We start from the raw sequence: 15,309 nt of genomic DNA, 5'->3' as shown, positions 1-15,309 counted from the left end.
CAGCCAGCCACCCATTTTAATAGGTCAAGTGCCCCATGGATCATTGTTCTGTAATGTTTTCTCAAGTTTTCTAATAGAAGGCTCTTTGCTTTCGGATAAAAAATGTATATGTATTACTTCTACATCGTGTGTTTGTGTCAAGTCCTGTCCAATGTTTTGAAAAGGTCCTCCTTGCCAAGATTGTGTATGTCTTATTGATTCTTCCCAAGGAATACTTCATACCCAAGGGGAGCCATCTTCTGCTCTCTAGTGTTGGGTTAATGTGTATTTCTTTTATATTTATGTCATCGTGCACCTTCAAATTTTTTTGTTTCTCAAAGTTGCAACAACGAAAGTTCTCTTGTTAAAGGTGTCATTTAAAGCAATTTGGACCTTTTATTTGATAAGGAGGCCTGGCAGGTTCCTTAGACACTACACACTTCTCACAAGGTGTTTTTTGGGAGAGAAGTGAATAACAGTGGAAATAAAAGGGAGGGGGTGTAGAGCAAGCGAGATGGGTGTGGATAAAGCCCTTCTTCCTGATCTGTGCACTGCGATGGAAAACCATAAGGAAGTTACTTAATTTCTTGTTAATTCACAAAAGTGATGCCCTCGATCATGGATGAGGGAGGAGACTTGAAGGCAGACCAAAGCATGTTTTCTTTTGATGCCATGCTTTGCCAAGTGCTGCTTCCTTTGAAATTGAGTCGAGATATACTGTCACTTTCTTCTTGGATAAACGAATCGTGAATGGTGATTTTTTTAAAGTCACCAATAAATCAATTAATTGATTTGTTACAGATTTTGTAAAGGGTCATTACTCAACTGATGTGCAAACTTGCTGGAATGTTGCTACTAACCTGAATGAATAAAACGATAATACGCTTTTATTTGGTTCCCATGTGCAGGCCATCTTGCAGCTTGCTGAAGGGAAAGGTCGCTTTCATCAAGGAATTTTCTTCAGAGAGCCATCAAAATTTGCATGGTCTGACTTTTATGTGGACCATTCCAATGTTATGAACCACAAGATCATAATGACCACAAATAAACGTGTAATGTTACTGCAGGTGAGACAAACCTAGAGCAATATTGGGAGTCGTGGTTTAGCCAATTTTTGTTGTTGTGGTATATTTCATTTGAGTTTTGGTATATTTCATTGCTTCCAGTCTTGATTATGGTGGGAGTTCAAACTCATTGCACTTCATATGCATACAGTGTCCGAAGTCCCTCCAGCCGAATAGAGTGCATGTAGAACCATGCTTCATACTCTGGGATGTACCTTGGGGTGAGCTGCTGGCTTTGGAGATGGCTTGCACAAGGAATGATGAGGGTCCAATTTTTGTGGTCCTGCATTTGCGCAATACTCCAGCTATCTTTGCACATCTTGTGAAATGTTCAATGAGGGATTCTGAGGATGGAATGGAACAAGCAAAGATAATTCTGAAATCCATTCTGAAATCATGGAAAACATATGTCCTAGATAGGAGAAGTATTCTTCTTCAGGTCTCTCTCTCTCTCTCTCTCTCCCCCCCCCCCCCGCCTTCCACCCACACACATGAATGCAGAGAAAAGTGAAGAACCATGAAACCTGCTTAAAACCTTGCAGTTTTATTAGTCTACTTCTCAGATTTCCTTCTTTTTTTGGTATAAAATCATGTGCTCAAGACAAAAAACCAACTAAATCATGAGACAAAATTATAATGAGATAATATTTCAAAAGGCTGCACGGATTTGAAAATCTACATTTTGGGTTTGGTTTCTAAGTTATGTATTCCTTTGTTCCTAGATGGCAAGAAAACGTCAGCTTAGAATATGCCCAATGCCTTCGACCTCAAAAAGGCCTGTGCAATTGGGATATACTGAGGCTTCTGAAAGTCAAGTCGACTCCCCCAACGAATCTTCAAGTCAAATATCTGCTGCAGTGTTGCAAGGTCAACAAAATGGAGATACTAGGGAAATTTTCAATTTTGAGGAGATTTGGACCAGTGAGCAAGTGGATGTTGTGCGTTGTTCATCATGTGCAGACATGGTATGCATTGTACTCATTGATAACTGATTTGTGGCTTGGTTCTACATGGACTTTCTAAGATTCTCTTGCCTGTGATGTCACATTTCTTCTTGAACTTGATATTGCATTCAATGTTAGATATAGCATTATCATATGTCCAGATCATATCTGGATGGGTGGGACACGTGGCAGTGTGCAAAGAGAGTGGTTAAGCTTCCCAACTCCACATCCTTCTTGAGCTGTAGCAGCTCGTCTTTTGAAAAATTCAGGTTGTCGCGGCCAGTGGAAGCAGTTGAGGATTGCTTGAATGGGGATCCATTCTACAATCAAGAATGGAAGGCTGACTCAAACACCAAAGAAACTCCATCCATCGTAGAAACTGAGAGGAGGAGGAGGAGGGGCTGATAGAGGGAATGGGAAGGGCTAAGGAGGAGGAGGGGGAGGGGTAGAGATAGAGATTCAGGAGCTGCAGAAAGGATTTGAGAATGAGCTGTTTTTTGGAGCTGAGACACGCTGCTGTTACAGGTCGAAATTGAATCTGAGTAGCTGGTATTTACTGCTGTTAGAGATCAAACTTGGAGCTATAGATTGCAGCTGAGAAAGTGGCAAAAATTGGAACTAGAACTGCAGTTATTCCTAGGCAGAAACGCGAGAGTAAAATGTGATTTAGAAACAGTTTTCCTAGCCACGATTTTACCGTCGAAATGGAGCAGCTTTCAAGTGCTGGTTCTGGAAAAGAATCACAGATAGGGACAGCTTGAAAGTTAAGCAGAAAACACAATTTTCAAGAAAGAGTGGTCCTGGAACTAAAACTCTCTTTGAACCAGTAGGTAGAGCAAGTTGTTTTGCAGGTCTAGAGGTGGGTAGAGGGTAGAGGGAGGCGAGGAGGCTTAGGGGGAGTGCGGCTGAAGGGAAGTCAACTATGCTAGGAGGGAGGAGGGGTAGGAGTACGATGGGGAGCAGGCTGCAGCTATTCTGCTATCGAGTAGGTCTGGATCACAGATAGTTCTGTATACCAATCTCTTCAGCTCACCGATGCACGAATGTGAATAGCACTTCACAAAGTGATGTACCACGCAGATGATAATAAAACCTTCACAAAGTGATGCATGAATGTGAAAAGCACTTCACAAAGTGATGTACCACGCAGATGATAATAAAACCTTATTCACCACAATGGCTGTGGAGGCTAAGTCTAGGGTAGTGGAGCTCCAATAGAGAAACTTCCTCCTAATATACTTCATCACTTGGTTGGGTGGGGGTCACATCCCATACTTACCTGGTATTTGGAATATCTGGCAGTTTTACCCCTATCTATCCATCTGAATCCAATCTTAGTCCCTCATCTTGGTGTATCTGCGTCATTGACCAAAATCCTCTATGATTTTGTGCCAATTGATGGGTGCACTTGCCGCAAGACAAAACTCCTTGAAAGCTGACTTGAAGCATCATGGACACCTAAGAGCTAGGATGGCCATGTTGTCTGCAATCTCACAATCAAGAAGCTCCTCGTCACTCCAATGGGAAGGAAAAGTCCAATTATTTGTGTCTACAGGTATGAAGAGATAAGGCAAAGAGGCAAGAGGGTAGTCTTGCTTGAAATCTATCTCGTCGGCCATCTTGAATGAGAAGCTGGTCTAAATTGAGTGTTAGAGAGAAAAGACACATATGCTTGACCACCCGGAGAAACCTATATATTGGAGAGTTCATTCCAACTAACCCAAGTCTGCTCTATCATAAGCCTCCTCAAAGTCATATAGAGGAATCGCCAAGGGTTTTGATGATTTTTCATGGCCCACTCAATTGCTTTCCAAAGCATGAAGTTGTTATCAAATATGCTCCTACGCTATAGTATGGAGATTGTCTAACTGTCATGTGTGTGCATAAGACGTATAGGAAGAAGAGCCAACGGAGATTGGCATTGGCTCTCTCTTGAAATATACAAGCGCTTGAGATGCATAGCTGAATTTGTAAGGTGCAATAATCGTTGTATATATTCTAATCTTGCAAAGTGTTTCTTTCTTGTGATGCATTGGAGAAAGAAAGAAAGTATATTATAGTCTACAAAAGCCCGAAAGGTCTATGAGACTAAAGAAACCAGAATTTGTTAAAGGATTGAGAGTCCATCCTAGTCTCTTGGAAGACTCATGCATTACATTAGTTATGGACTGAGTGTCTCCACATTTGAGATGGGGAGGCAGCCTAAGTTTGAGAAAGGATTAGGAGTTGAAGATTATCCAAAGGTGAACGTTCGGTTACCAAGAGGCAGCTCCATGACCAAAGGCCGGCCAAATTCTAGCGCAAGTCTCATGGCAAAAGACATTATCGTGAGGAGTGACTGATGGAATGACGCATCCACATAGGATTAAGTGCTAGCATGAGACACAAGGCACATGAGTAAGTGCAAGCAGGAGGCACAATGCACTGAGTAGTTAGAGATAGCTTTGGCATGCAGTAAGGTAATTGCATGGATCCTCAGTAAGTTAATCATCCCTGGCTAAAGATGAGCATTTCAGGCAAAGATACGGAGGAAGTAACCAGCCAATGGGAAAGAGGTAATCCTCTCTACCAATAGGAGAGGAAATCACCTAACAATGGAGGAGGAATGGACTCTAATGCATGGGATAGATGAGACAGTTGGTGTGCACCTTCCTTTGAGAAGGCTTGGATTGTAGGCAGAATACTAGAGCTCGAGTGGCATGGCAGAATGTGATCATGCCGCAGACATGAGGAGGTTTGGGCATCATTAATTCGGAGATGCATACTAGAGCCCTCTTTGGCAAGTTGTTGGTACGTGGTCTCACCCCAGGTGTGGAGCCCTGGAAGCTCCTCCTTCAGTGGGGGCTCCTAGGGAACACTCCTCCAGCATCACTGCCTGGAACATATGGGTCGCACTGGTATAGACAGGTGATGGGAGGTCAGCAGATCACTCCCATTGGATACCCTTGTTGCCATTTGGCAGGACATTATCTTTACCTTGAGTGCTATTTGGGAGCACGGTACTCTAGGATTGAGAGCGACTGCCAAAAGATGAGAGTGGTTTTGCAAGTATTGGCTTGCAAGCATCTTCTACACCCTTTGCGCCGGGATATCCTCTTAACAAGTGAAGAGATTCTTTGGTTTGAAAGGTTTCTTTTGCAAGTACAGACCTAGTCCGCGTGTGACAATGCAAGTAGGGAAGCATCTCATCAAGATGGTAGGCTTGTGGAATTTGAGAGAGAAAAGTTTATTGAGCCTCAAATGAGATATTATGTGCAGGAAAAGGAACCCCTTGGTACATTCATGCTTTGATATATCTTTATAGTTCAAAATCTATTTCATTGAATGGCAATCTCTATTTGAAATATATTAACCAATATGCTCTGTGGGGTCGGAAGTTAGATCGGAAGTTAGATGGGTTGAACTCATGTAGGGGTTTGACTTTGAGAATTGTTGCTGAAAAGGAGCCTCCAACAAAGAGAGGCAGTGCCTAGGGAATCTCCAGAACACGGGCTAACAACTAGGGTGGTGGTCTATACATGTGGATCTGGGCTTTAGGATGGTATCTAAACCCTAACTAGATCACATTCGCCTAGGTTCATGGAGGATTTGGCTCTATGGAGCTGTCCCCGTAGAGTGTTTGCAGTGAAAACCCGGGGATTGGAGTGAGAGTGGATTGATGCAGGGCACTGAGAGAAGAGCCTCCCCTTTCCATACTCGGTTAGTAGTGCTACCAAATTTCAGCTCATCCTTAGAGACTTGAAGCCCACCAGCAGCTCATTGGAAGAATTTTCAGATTTCTGCTGACTTGCAGAAATCCTTTTGGAAGAGACTCTGGATGAAGAAGTGGGAACCTGCGAACGCAACCGCTTCAGCTACCCTTTTGGAGCAGCAACAAGGGCTACTAAGGCTCTCAATATTAGAGTCCGAGGGATGCCAGGGACAGAGATCTCACCGATGGACGACGCGACCACCTTTGTGGCGACCACACTAGGGGTTCCTGATCATGCTATTGTGGGAGCATAGTGAGTGGGGAGAGACCCCAACAGAGAGCAGCCTCTTGTTATATGTTTCAGAGACACTCAGGCACACTTGGCAGCTTTGTGTCGTAGATCAGCCCTACGAGATCACCCCACTATATCTATGGATGAGGACCTAACTCCTTTGCAGATAGAGGAGAGCCGTGCTCTCTTACAGATAGAGGGATGTGGCTTGCAAGGAGGGGAAGTGGGCAACAGTGCGGAATGAATGTCTCATCACTAGACCCCACCGATCACCTGACTGTCCTTGCACATAGGGGGACGGGCTCTATGAGACGCAGGATACCAAGACCCTCTCTTGCACCATTGGAACTGTAATGGTACCCTTTGGCTAGAGCCTCGAAATTTCTCAGAGTCCTACATAGGACGAGACATAGTCTTCTACACAGAGACACATCAGAGCCCAGAGCGCCCCTTACCTATGGTTAGTGGATACACTTGGAGTTAGCGTACAGGGAGGAGACGAGGAAGATAGGTGGAGTACGTGGTTCAAGAGGAGTGGCAGTCCTATATAGATCATCTCTCAATGGGGCGATCTCAGTGAGGAGAGATCCACACTCTAGGTTCCTTTGGATCCGATTACGACGCACGACTAGCCGAGATCTCTTCATAGCGATCTGCTACTTCCCATCAAAGACATCACACTTCGCCAGGGCAGTGCAGGAGGAGGCTGAGACATCACCATACACATCTCTCTACCAAGATGTCACTGATTTTCGAGCCGTGGAGATGTTCTTCTAGTTGGGGACTTCGACGCGAGGACAGGAGCACGTCAGATGCTACTACTAGATTTTCAAGAGGATGTTGTTTTACTCCCCGACGTAGATCTCGCTGACACTAGCATATCATGAGTGTCCGCTCATAGACGAGCACCTATTACCTCTTTGGACATGCACTCCTTGATCTAGGTACGACGCATGATCTCATTCTCTATAATGGTCTTAAGCGATGGCCCTCCTCCAGTGGCTTCACCTGCTTTCCACATGGAGGGGTGGTCTAACGTTATCTTGGGATCTCCTGCCTTCACATCACACATCACGGACTTCTCTGTTTCACCACCTTCACTAGGGCCAATCATACATATGCCTTCTTCAGTATCACCACTCCTCACCTTGCTACACCACCTACCACACCACCCACTTAACACTACCTATCATGACATACATTTCGATCACAACCTCTCACCAGGATACTCTACACTCTGCTCACCTATATTGATCACACACCTCTCCTAGAAGACCGGGCTTGTAACCAAGATTACAAACAGCTCTCTCTCTCTCCCCCTCTCTCTCACAGCACACTAGGGCCCAGGACAAATTGTCGGACCGGACCCCCCCGAAGATCTTTATTCATGATAAGAGAATCTGAGTACAAAGTGCAGTGTAGAGCTGTTCTCTCAAAAATTCAAAACGTGAATAATTTTTTACAAGAGCTCAAGGCTCATTCATTTGGCAACATGCCACTCGTCAAAATCACTAACTAAATTATAGTTACATGCCACAAAGGGCAAAACTCTAGGGTCTTCGTAGCCCTTGGTCACACGAACATCTTCTAGTTGAGCGTAGAGCTCCAGGGCGCTTGGATTCCCAACCCCACTTGGCATCTGCAATAATAAACTAAAGCGCACAACCATGGCACCCATTAAAGGGTAGCACCTTGCTTGCAAATAATGATCTGTGGACTAATCCTAGTCACTGTGGGTGTCCCTACGAAGCAAACATGTGGACAAAACGTAGAACACAATTCTTGGTCGACCGAGGTCAACCCTCTTGGTCGTAATTAAGGGGCTTGACCATCAGTCAAAGCGCCCTAATTATGGCCAAGTCTCTCCAACCAAAGTTGGCGCACCTTGGTTAAGGAAGTTAACCCTGTTGGTGTAAGCCAAATCTCGTTGACTGAAGTCAACACTCTCTGATTGTAGTCAGCGCCTTGGTTCTTTGGCTAACCGTGGTTAACCATCTTGGCTGAAACCAAATCTCCCTAACCGAGATTAAGTATCTTTGACCGACGTCAAGACTTTGACCAAATGAAAATAATTCTTTGAACATAATTAAATAAATGAAGAACTCATTAATTATGATCAATAAATAGTCAACTGGAGTTTTGAATTTGGAATATTTACAGCTTGGTGACATCCCCTCGGCTTCTATTCAGTTGACCTCTAATGAAAAGCTTCCTTGTAAACATCAAAAAGCTGTGGATGATTAGACAACATGTCTTCATCCATCCACTTGGCATCCAATGCCGAGTAATTCTTGAACTTTACAAGGTATCTGTAAAATGCCTTGCCCTGAGGGCCTTTGCGTACAGTATGATACACAATCTGCTCTGGCTGAAGGACCTTCTCCAGCTCATCCACTTCTGGTGGATCCTCTATTACTGGCTCTGTAGGCTCTGGTCCTTGAATTTTGTTTAGAAGACTCACATGAAAGGCATTGTGAATCCTCCAATGCTCTGGCAGTGCCAACCTGTATGCAACCTCATTAATCTCTTCTATCACCCTAAAAGGGCCATAATATCTCGGAGATAACTTTGCATACACCCTTTGTTTGCCCTTTTAGCTTGTGGAGCCTAGCCTTATCAAACTTTTAAAGCACCCAATCTCCTAGCTTGAGATTCCAACTGTCTCCTATGCTTATTTGCAGCTCTCTTATGCTTTTCTTGAGACCTTTCAATTGCTGTCTAGAGGTCTCTAACAAACTGATCAACTGCAAATATTTCATCTTTGGTCCTCAAGATAGGTGGCAGAATCACTTTCCCATAGATGACCTCAAAGGGGGCTTTCCCTGTGGAGCTGTGAACTGTATTATTGTAAGCAAACTCCACCAATGGTAGGTACTTTTTCCAGGCTGAACCTTGGTCACCCACGTAGCATTTCAGCATATCCAACATTGTAGAATTTGCTACCTCACTTTCACCATTTGTTTGGGGATGGAAGGAAAAAGAAAAATTCAGATTCGTCCCCATATTATCATATAAAGCTCTCCAAAATAGACTGGTCATCCTGGGGTCTCGATCACTGACAATGGACTTTGGCATACCATGGTGCTTAAAGATATGTGCCATGAAAAGCTTAGCCATATGATCTGTCTTAGTAGTTTTGCGAACTGGAATGAAATGAGCTTGCTTGCTGAATCTATCAATGATAGTCTAGATCCCATCATTCCCTGACTTTGATCTTGGCAAATCAAAATTGAAGTCCATTGCATTACTTTCCCACGGTGCCTGAGGCACGGGAAGAGGCATAATTTGGTCAGGTGCCTTCTATCTATCATATTTTACTTTTTGACAGGTAAGGCATTCTGTGACAAATTGATATATATCTTTCCACATCCTTGGCCAAAATAAATACCTCTCTAGTACTTAAGTTGCTGCTGTTAGTCCTCTATGCCCAACATAGGGAGGTGCATGGCATTCCTCCAAAATCTTTTTCCTCATTTCGTGGGTGATGCATAGGCAGTCATCTTCCATTAGATACCCATTTGTCAAGGAATAGTGACTGGTAGACTGTCCCTCTTGCACTTGCTGTAAAATCTCACCAAAATCTGCATCATTAGCATATTGCTCCCTCATGTCTTTCAGATCCCGATGATAAGCAATAGTCACATTGTTCATATGCTTCTCAAGAGCTTTGTCCGAGTCAGAAAATATCTCAGACTTTGGTGATCTATTTTAACTGTAAAGTCTGTACCCAAAAGATAATGCTTCCATGTATGGATGGCATGTATTACAGCCAACAACTCTTTCTCATAGATTCCCAGAGATCTCTCTACATCTCGGAGTCTCCTGCTCTCATAGGCCACTACATGACCATTCTGATGCAATGCAGCCCCAACACATTTCCCACAAGCATCACAATCCACATCAAATGGCTGATACAAATCTGGAACTATCAGAATTGGCTTTGTGGTCAGCTTCTCTTTGAGTGTGGTGAATGCTTTCTTCTGTGGGATTCCCCATCTGAAAGCTGCACTTTTATTGGTAAGGTTGTGAAGTGGAGCGGCTATGTCCGCAAAATGCCTGATAAATCTTCTGTGGTAAGAACACAGGCCTAGGAAACTACAGACTTCATGCACAGTCTTCAACGCTAGCCATTCCTGAATGGCTTGGATCTTTGCCGGATCCGTCCATATCCCATCTTTGGATATTATATGCCCCAAGTAATGGATCTCTCCTAGCAAGAATTCACTTTTCTTACTGTTTGCATAGAGCTGGTGATTTCACGGCTCTTGGAAAACTATAGCAAGATGTTCCTTGTGCTCTTCTTCGGACTTAGAAAAGACTATAATGTCATCAAAGAAGGTCCCTGTGAACTGTCTGTAGGGTCGGAAGATATGATCCATTATTCTATTAAAAGTAGTTGGGGCATTAGTCAATCCAAAAGGCATCACCAAATACTCATACAACCCAAAAGTAGTGCAGAACACTGTCTTATGCACATCCTGAGGCTGTATCCTCACTTGGTGATAACCACTCTTGAAATTTATCCTGCTGAAAACTGAAGCCCCATTTAACTGATCCAACACATCAGCAATGCGCGGAATAGGGAATATGTTCTTGATGGTTATTTTATTTAGAGCGCGATAATCGATGCACAGACGGAATGAACCATCTTTCTTCTGTACAAGCAGTACAGGGGAGCAAAAAGGAGAAGAACTAGGCTGAATCAGCCTCTTGGACAGCAAGTCCTGCACCTGGGCCATAATTTCTTCTCGTTGAATTGCACTAACTCTGTATGGGGAACTATGTGGTGGCTCACTACCAGGAATGAGTTCTATGCCATGATCTTCAGGTCTCTCAGGGGGTAACTCCCCTGGCAAAGCGTCAAAAAAGCAATCTTTAAAATTTTCAAGAAACTGAAATTTATTATGATCTGCCTCACTTATTTCAGCATGCATTTCAACATCTCTCTCTTTTACAAAAACCATGTAAGCTGAAATTGCAGACTTTATTTCTTTTCCAACAGAACTATTTGATACAATGGGAATAGTTTCCCCTCTATTCCTGGCAACCACACGCTGTACTTTGCCCCTGTGTACAAACTCCAACACTCTCTCAGGTAGAGTCAACTTCACTGCCTTGCGATGGAACCAAGGTATACCCAAAACCACATCATGATGTTTCAGTGGAGAGATGAAGAAGTCTTCCTGATTCACATAATTGTGTACATGAAGACGGAGCTTCCCTATCAAGGAGTGACTGGCACAGGATTTCCACAGAACATCTAGTCAGCATCCAGCCTCCTCCTCCTTTATTCCCAACCTTAGGGCTAAGTCCTCTGATATAAAGTTATCTGTAGTCCCGGGATCAAATAAAATCAACGCTTGCTGGTCTTTGATCTTGCCCCATGATATCAGCAATTCTCGTTCCTCTGAGTTTGACACACGACCCAGTACATCAGGAATTCCTCCTGCCATTGGTTTGCGCAGTCCCCGTGGCTTCTCTGTCTCTTTTCCCGTCGGAGTAGTGGACATTGGGCAGCCACATGCCCCTCTTTTCCACATCTGAAGCATTTACCCTCTTTTTTGAAAGTTTCAATGTGTTCAAGGGTAAACTGTGGTCTCCCCTTATAGGGCTTTTGTACTTGGTTTCCCCTCGGCTTCTGAGGCTGAAATCCCCTCTTCTAAGCCTTGGGAAACTCTTTTGTTTCAGACTTGGGGGTCACTAGCTTTTTATCCCCCGGTATTTCTTCCTGTAGTGAAGGCATAGTAGTAGGATCCTGCATATACACAAGACTAGCCACATTGGCTGAATGCATAAGATCTGAAAAATCTTTGATATCCTTAGTGTTCACTTGGGCCTAAATCTTTGGAGCGAATCCTGCCCGATACTTGAGTCTTGTCTGAGACTTTCTTGAAAGGTGAGACCTGCAAATCTTAGTCCCAAAATTTGTGATTATAAGACTCAACTGTATCTTGTGCATCCATATGCATACTTTCCCAATTGAGGAGGACATGGTCCCAAAACTGCTTGGGAATGAACTGTTTATAAAAGGCTTTCTTGAAGCCCTTCCATTTCTTGGGAGCTGTGAAGTTAGCAGTTTGAGCTATCCATCATGCACTAGCTGTACCAGTCAAATGCAAACCAATCATACGAAGCTTCGAAGACTCACTGAAATTGCCTTAGGAATTGCATTGCCTTCTTGTCTTGACCATATTGGCCATTGTATGTGGCAAACCTCGCTGACTTCCCACCATCTTTGAACTCTTTGGTCTTTGCTCTCTTGCTAGACTTCTTCTTCTTCTTTTTATGCTTCGGCTTTGATGATCCAGAAGAAGAAGATGATGACGAGAATGAAGAGGTAGAGCTAGAAGAAGACGAACTAGAAGAACTATGATCATGCTTAGCCTTTTTCTTCTTGGAGGGAGCATCTTCCCTTTTCCTCTTTTTGCTGTCCTTATAGCGAGACTTCTTACTCTTTCCCGATGCATCATCTGTGGAAAGAGGAGTAGGAGTCAAGGATCTCTTTTTGTCCATCACTTCTTGATTTGCTTCAGAGGGGGCCTCTGTGGCTCTTCCTCAAAAAGAGGTGGTACCATCTTGTGAAGCTTCTTGCCTTTGCTAACTGAGTAATCAGCTCTCTGTAGGCATTCTCTTTATTTGTCTGCATATCCTCTGCCTGCCATACTTGATCAGACTCTGCCATTCCCTCATGGGATGATTGAGCATGCTGCTATGAAGCCATCACTGCAACTTATCTGAGATTTGTAATGCAACTGATGCACTCAGTCTTTGCTTTTCAACAAGAAGATACCTCAACAAGAGGTGTATTGCATTCACACTTGCGCCAGTGACGGCTGTCGGTACAATTGAGCATTCACTTACTGTCTTGCCCCTTTTCTGGCTGCTGCAGAAAGCACTCAGAATGCATCTATTTTTCCCTTTTCTGTGCAAAGGCATGCATCTTTTAATACTCAGCAAATCTATGATTCTCTGCTGTTTTTCTGCTGTTTTCTGACAGGGTACAGACTGTCTCTAACAGACAGAAAATGACAGATAACACCCCTTTTTTAAATTTATAAATGAGGTACGACTGGATGGTAACTGTCTGGTGAGATTGACCAGACTGGTTTTGTTCTGGTCTGGTTGGCTCCCAACTGGACCTTAACCTACTGTGGTCTATTTAACCAGCTATAGTTGGTTAACTATACCCAGAGGTAGTTGGTCAAAATGAGGAGAACATTATGATAATCCCACTCCATGAGAGACCCAGATGTAACAGTGGTCTGGGTTGGTGTTGGTATATGAAGGATGTTGCTAAAATGGATGACAATCCCTCTCCATGAGGGACCAAGATATAACAGTGGTCTGGGTTGGTATTGGTATATGAAGGATGTCAAAAAGTATAATAAAGTAAGAGCGAGAGTGCAATCTATGAGGGAAATAGAACAGCTGATGAGCTGCCTCAGCCTGACTAAAGGGCTCTGCTCCAGATGATTATAAAGGATTCTCTCATCCACTGATAATAATTTACAAACCCCTTTCCAATGTGTCTTGGCTGAGTGCAAGGTCAAAGGCAATGATTTACTCCCCTCAAATAATGATTCTGCCATACGTGCCAATTGCAATTCCCCTTTCTTGTGTATCTTCAAGGCCAAAATGGACGACTAAACATTTGAACCATTTGGTTTTACATGTCCAACATTCCAGCTATACACCTGTCACTGTTGAATTTATTAATGCAGACTTTGCATACTGATTTAGTTTTGCAAGGACAGTGGAATCTTAGCATGCGGCAGTATCGAGTTTCTATATGCTGTAATACTGCTCATTAAGGCTGAGTGACTCTATGTGTTGCTCTATTATCTATTGTGGTATTGGCTGAAGTGTTCTTCCTCCTGCAGGGTTATTCAATTAATGATATTGTCACAATTTGGAGGCCCATAGTCCCTGAGGGGTAATCTTCAGCCTTGAAGTTATGCTTATTTTGTGAAATTCTGTCTGCAAGTCCTCTTCTATAGGATGAGAATTAATACAGTTTCAGATAGTTGACTTCAATTTGTGGGGTTGAATTTTTGAGAAACAGTTACGTATCAGTGGGAGATGTTGCACGTATGGGAAAGCATCCACCTTTGGTTTCAATTGCTTATAAGAACAACGAAGGACTCTTTTCAAGACCAACTGGATTTGATCTGGTATTTGTGCTTGACGTTGCTTATGCATTAATTATGCCTTATCCATGCATGTATAGTTTTCCCAATGTAGTGTTATAAGTCTAAAGTAGTTGTAATTTGTGTGAATGTTGTACAGGTTTGGAGAAGCTGGAAGGAGGGATTTTTAGATCCTGTTTCCATTTGGATGCCAAGAGCACCTGATGGATATTTTGCACTTGGCTGTGTTGCTATTGCGGCACATGTTGAACCCGAATCGGACACAGTGTGGTGTGTTAATTCAAGTCTTATTGAGGATGCAGACTTTGAAGAGCAGGAGATTTGGCATGCTCCAAACAGTTCGCCTTGGGGATGTTTTTTATTTCAGGTAGCCAATGAGACACTTACATTCATGGCTTTGCGGCAGGCTCAACAACGAACACAATGGAGACCTAAACAGGTCGTGTACAGATAATGTATTTTGAATATTTTATCAAAGGTCAGTTCTTGATTATTATTTTTCCGAGGAGGAGGAGTTGAAATTCCTTCCTTTGATGCACCAGTCTTTTCATTTTTCCTGTTATCGAATAGGGTTTCTGATGAATCAACTAAAGTGGTTATCAATTGAGGGGTGTAAGAAAATGGCTACTACCTGGGAATATAGGTGAATTTCCAAAAAGGTGGCGAAATATGGAATTGTGTCATGGACTTCTGCTATCAATAGCATGACCTGCATTCAGCGGCATGGTGTAATTTCTCCTCATGTGGATGCTGTGCAGACTGACTGAGCTCAAATTTGTAAACTTTGATAGCAACATTCTACCCTCTTGTGTCGATTGGTAGAGTTGTTCTGCCAAAAGGACAATTGAAATCGAATTTGGCTCTCTGCAAGATATATGTGGTGGAGTTGAGTAGTGCCTTCTATACAAGGCTGCTCTAGTTCAATAGATTTATGATCTTCTTGTTGTTTGGTGATATAATCATAGCTGAAAATGGCATCTTTTTTGGGTTCTGGATAGTTTCTTGAAGCCATGACAGAGACAATGATTGACTAAATATTAAAGCAGCGCAATTGCACATGGTTTGCAACATTATTTTTTCAGAAGCAGAATTTTCCTAGACCTCCATCATCTAAATATCGCAGCAAGCCTAGAAAACTAAATCACTGTGACTGCTGCTACAAGCATTAGCTCTGTGTGGCATTGAATTCCTC

The 15,309-nt window shown here is 43.1% G+C and overlaps 1 protein-coding gene across 1 annotated transcript in view; it reads left to right on the top strand.

The window, feature by feature from the left end:
• LOC147897604 (pleckstrin homology (PH) domain-containing protein) overlaps positions 1 to 15,096 on the top strand; it is a 185,759-nt gene extending 170,663 nt beyond the window's left edge. Inside the window, exons 59-64 of the mRNA XM_087380060.1 lie at positions 888 to 1,046; positions 1,195 to 1,482; positions 1,766 to 2,008; positions 13,851 to 13,903; positions 14,033 to 14,141; positions 14,257 to 15,096. Coding sequence (XP_087236186.1) covers positions 888 to 1,046; positions 1,195 to 1,482; positions 1,766 to 2,008; positions 13,851 to 13,903; positions 14,033 to 14,141; positions 14,257 to 14,571 — 1,167 coding nt within the window. The 3' untranslated portion in view covers positions 14,572 to 15,096. The remainder of the gene's footprint in view (positions 1 to 887; positions 1,047 to 1,194; positions 1,483 to 1,765; positions 2,009 to 13,850; positions 13,904 to 14,032; positions 14,142 to 14,256) is intronic.
• Positions 15,097 to 15,309: the final 213 nt, after the last annotated feature.

The sequence above is a fragment of the Dipteris shenzhenensis genome, chromosome 10, assembly GCF_047967505.1.
Source record: "Dipteris shenzhenensis isolate YYH24624 ecotype China chromosome 10, Dip_SZ_1.0, whole genome shotgun sequence".
Classification (NCBI taxonomy): domain Eukaryota; kingdom Viridiplantae; phylum Streptophyta; class Polypodiopsida; order Gleicheniales; family Dipteridaceae; genus Dipteris; species Dipteris shenzhenensis.
Note: the sequence above shows the minus strand (reverse complement) of the source record. Positions and strands in the feature narration are given on the sequence as shown.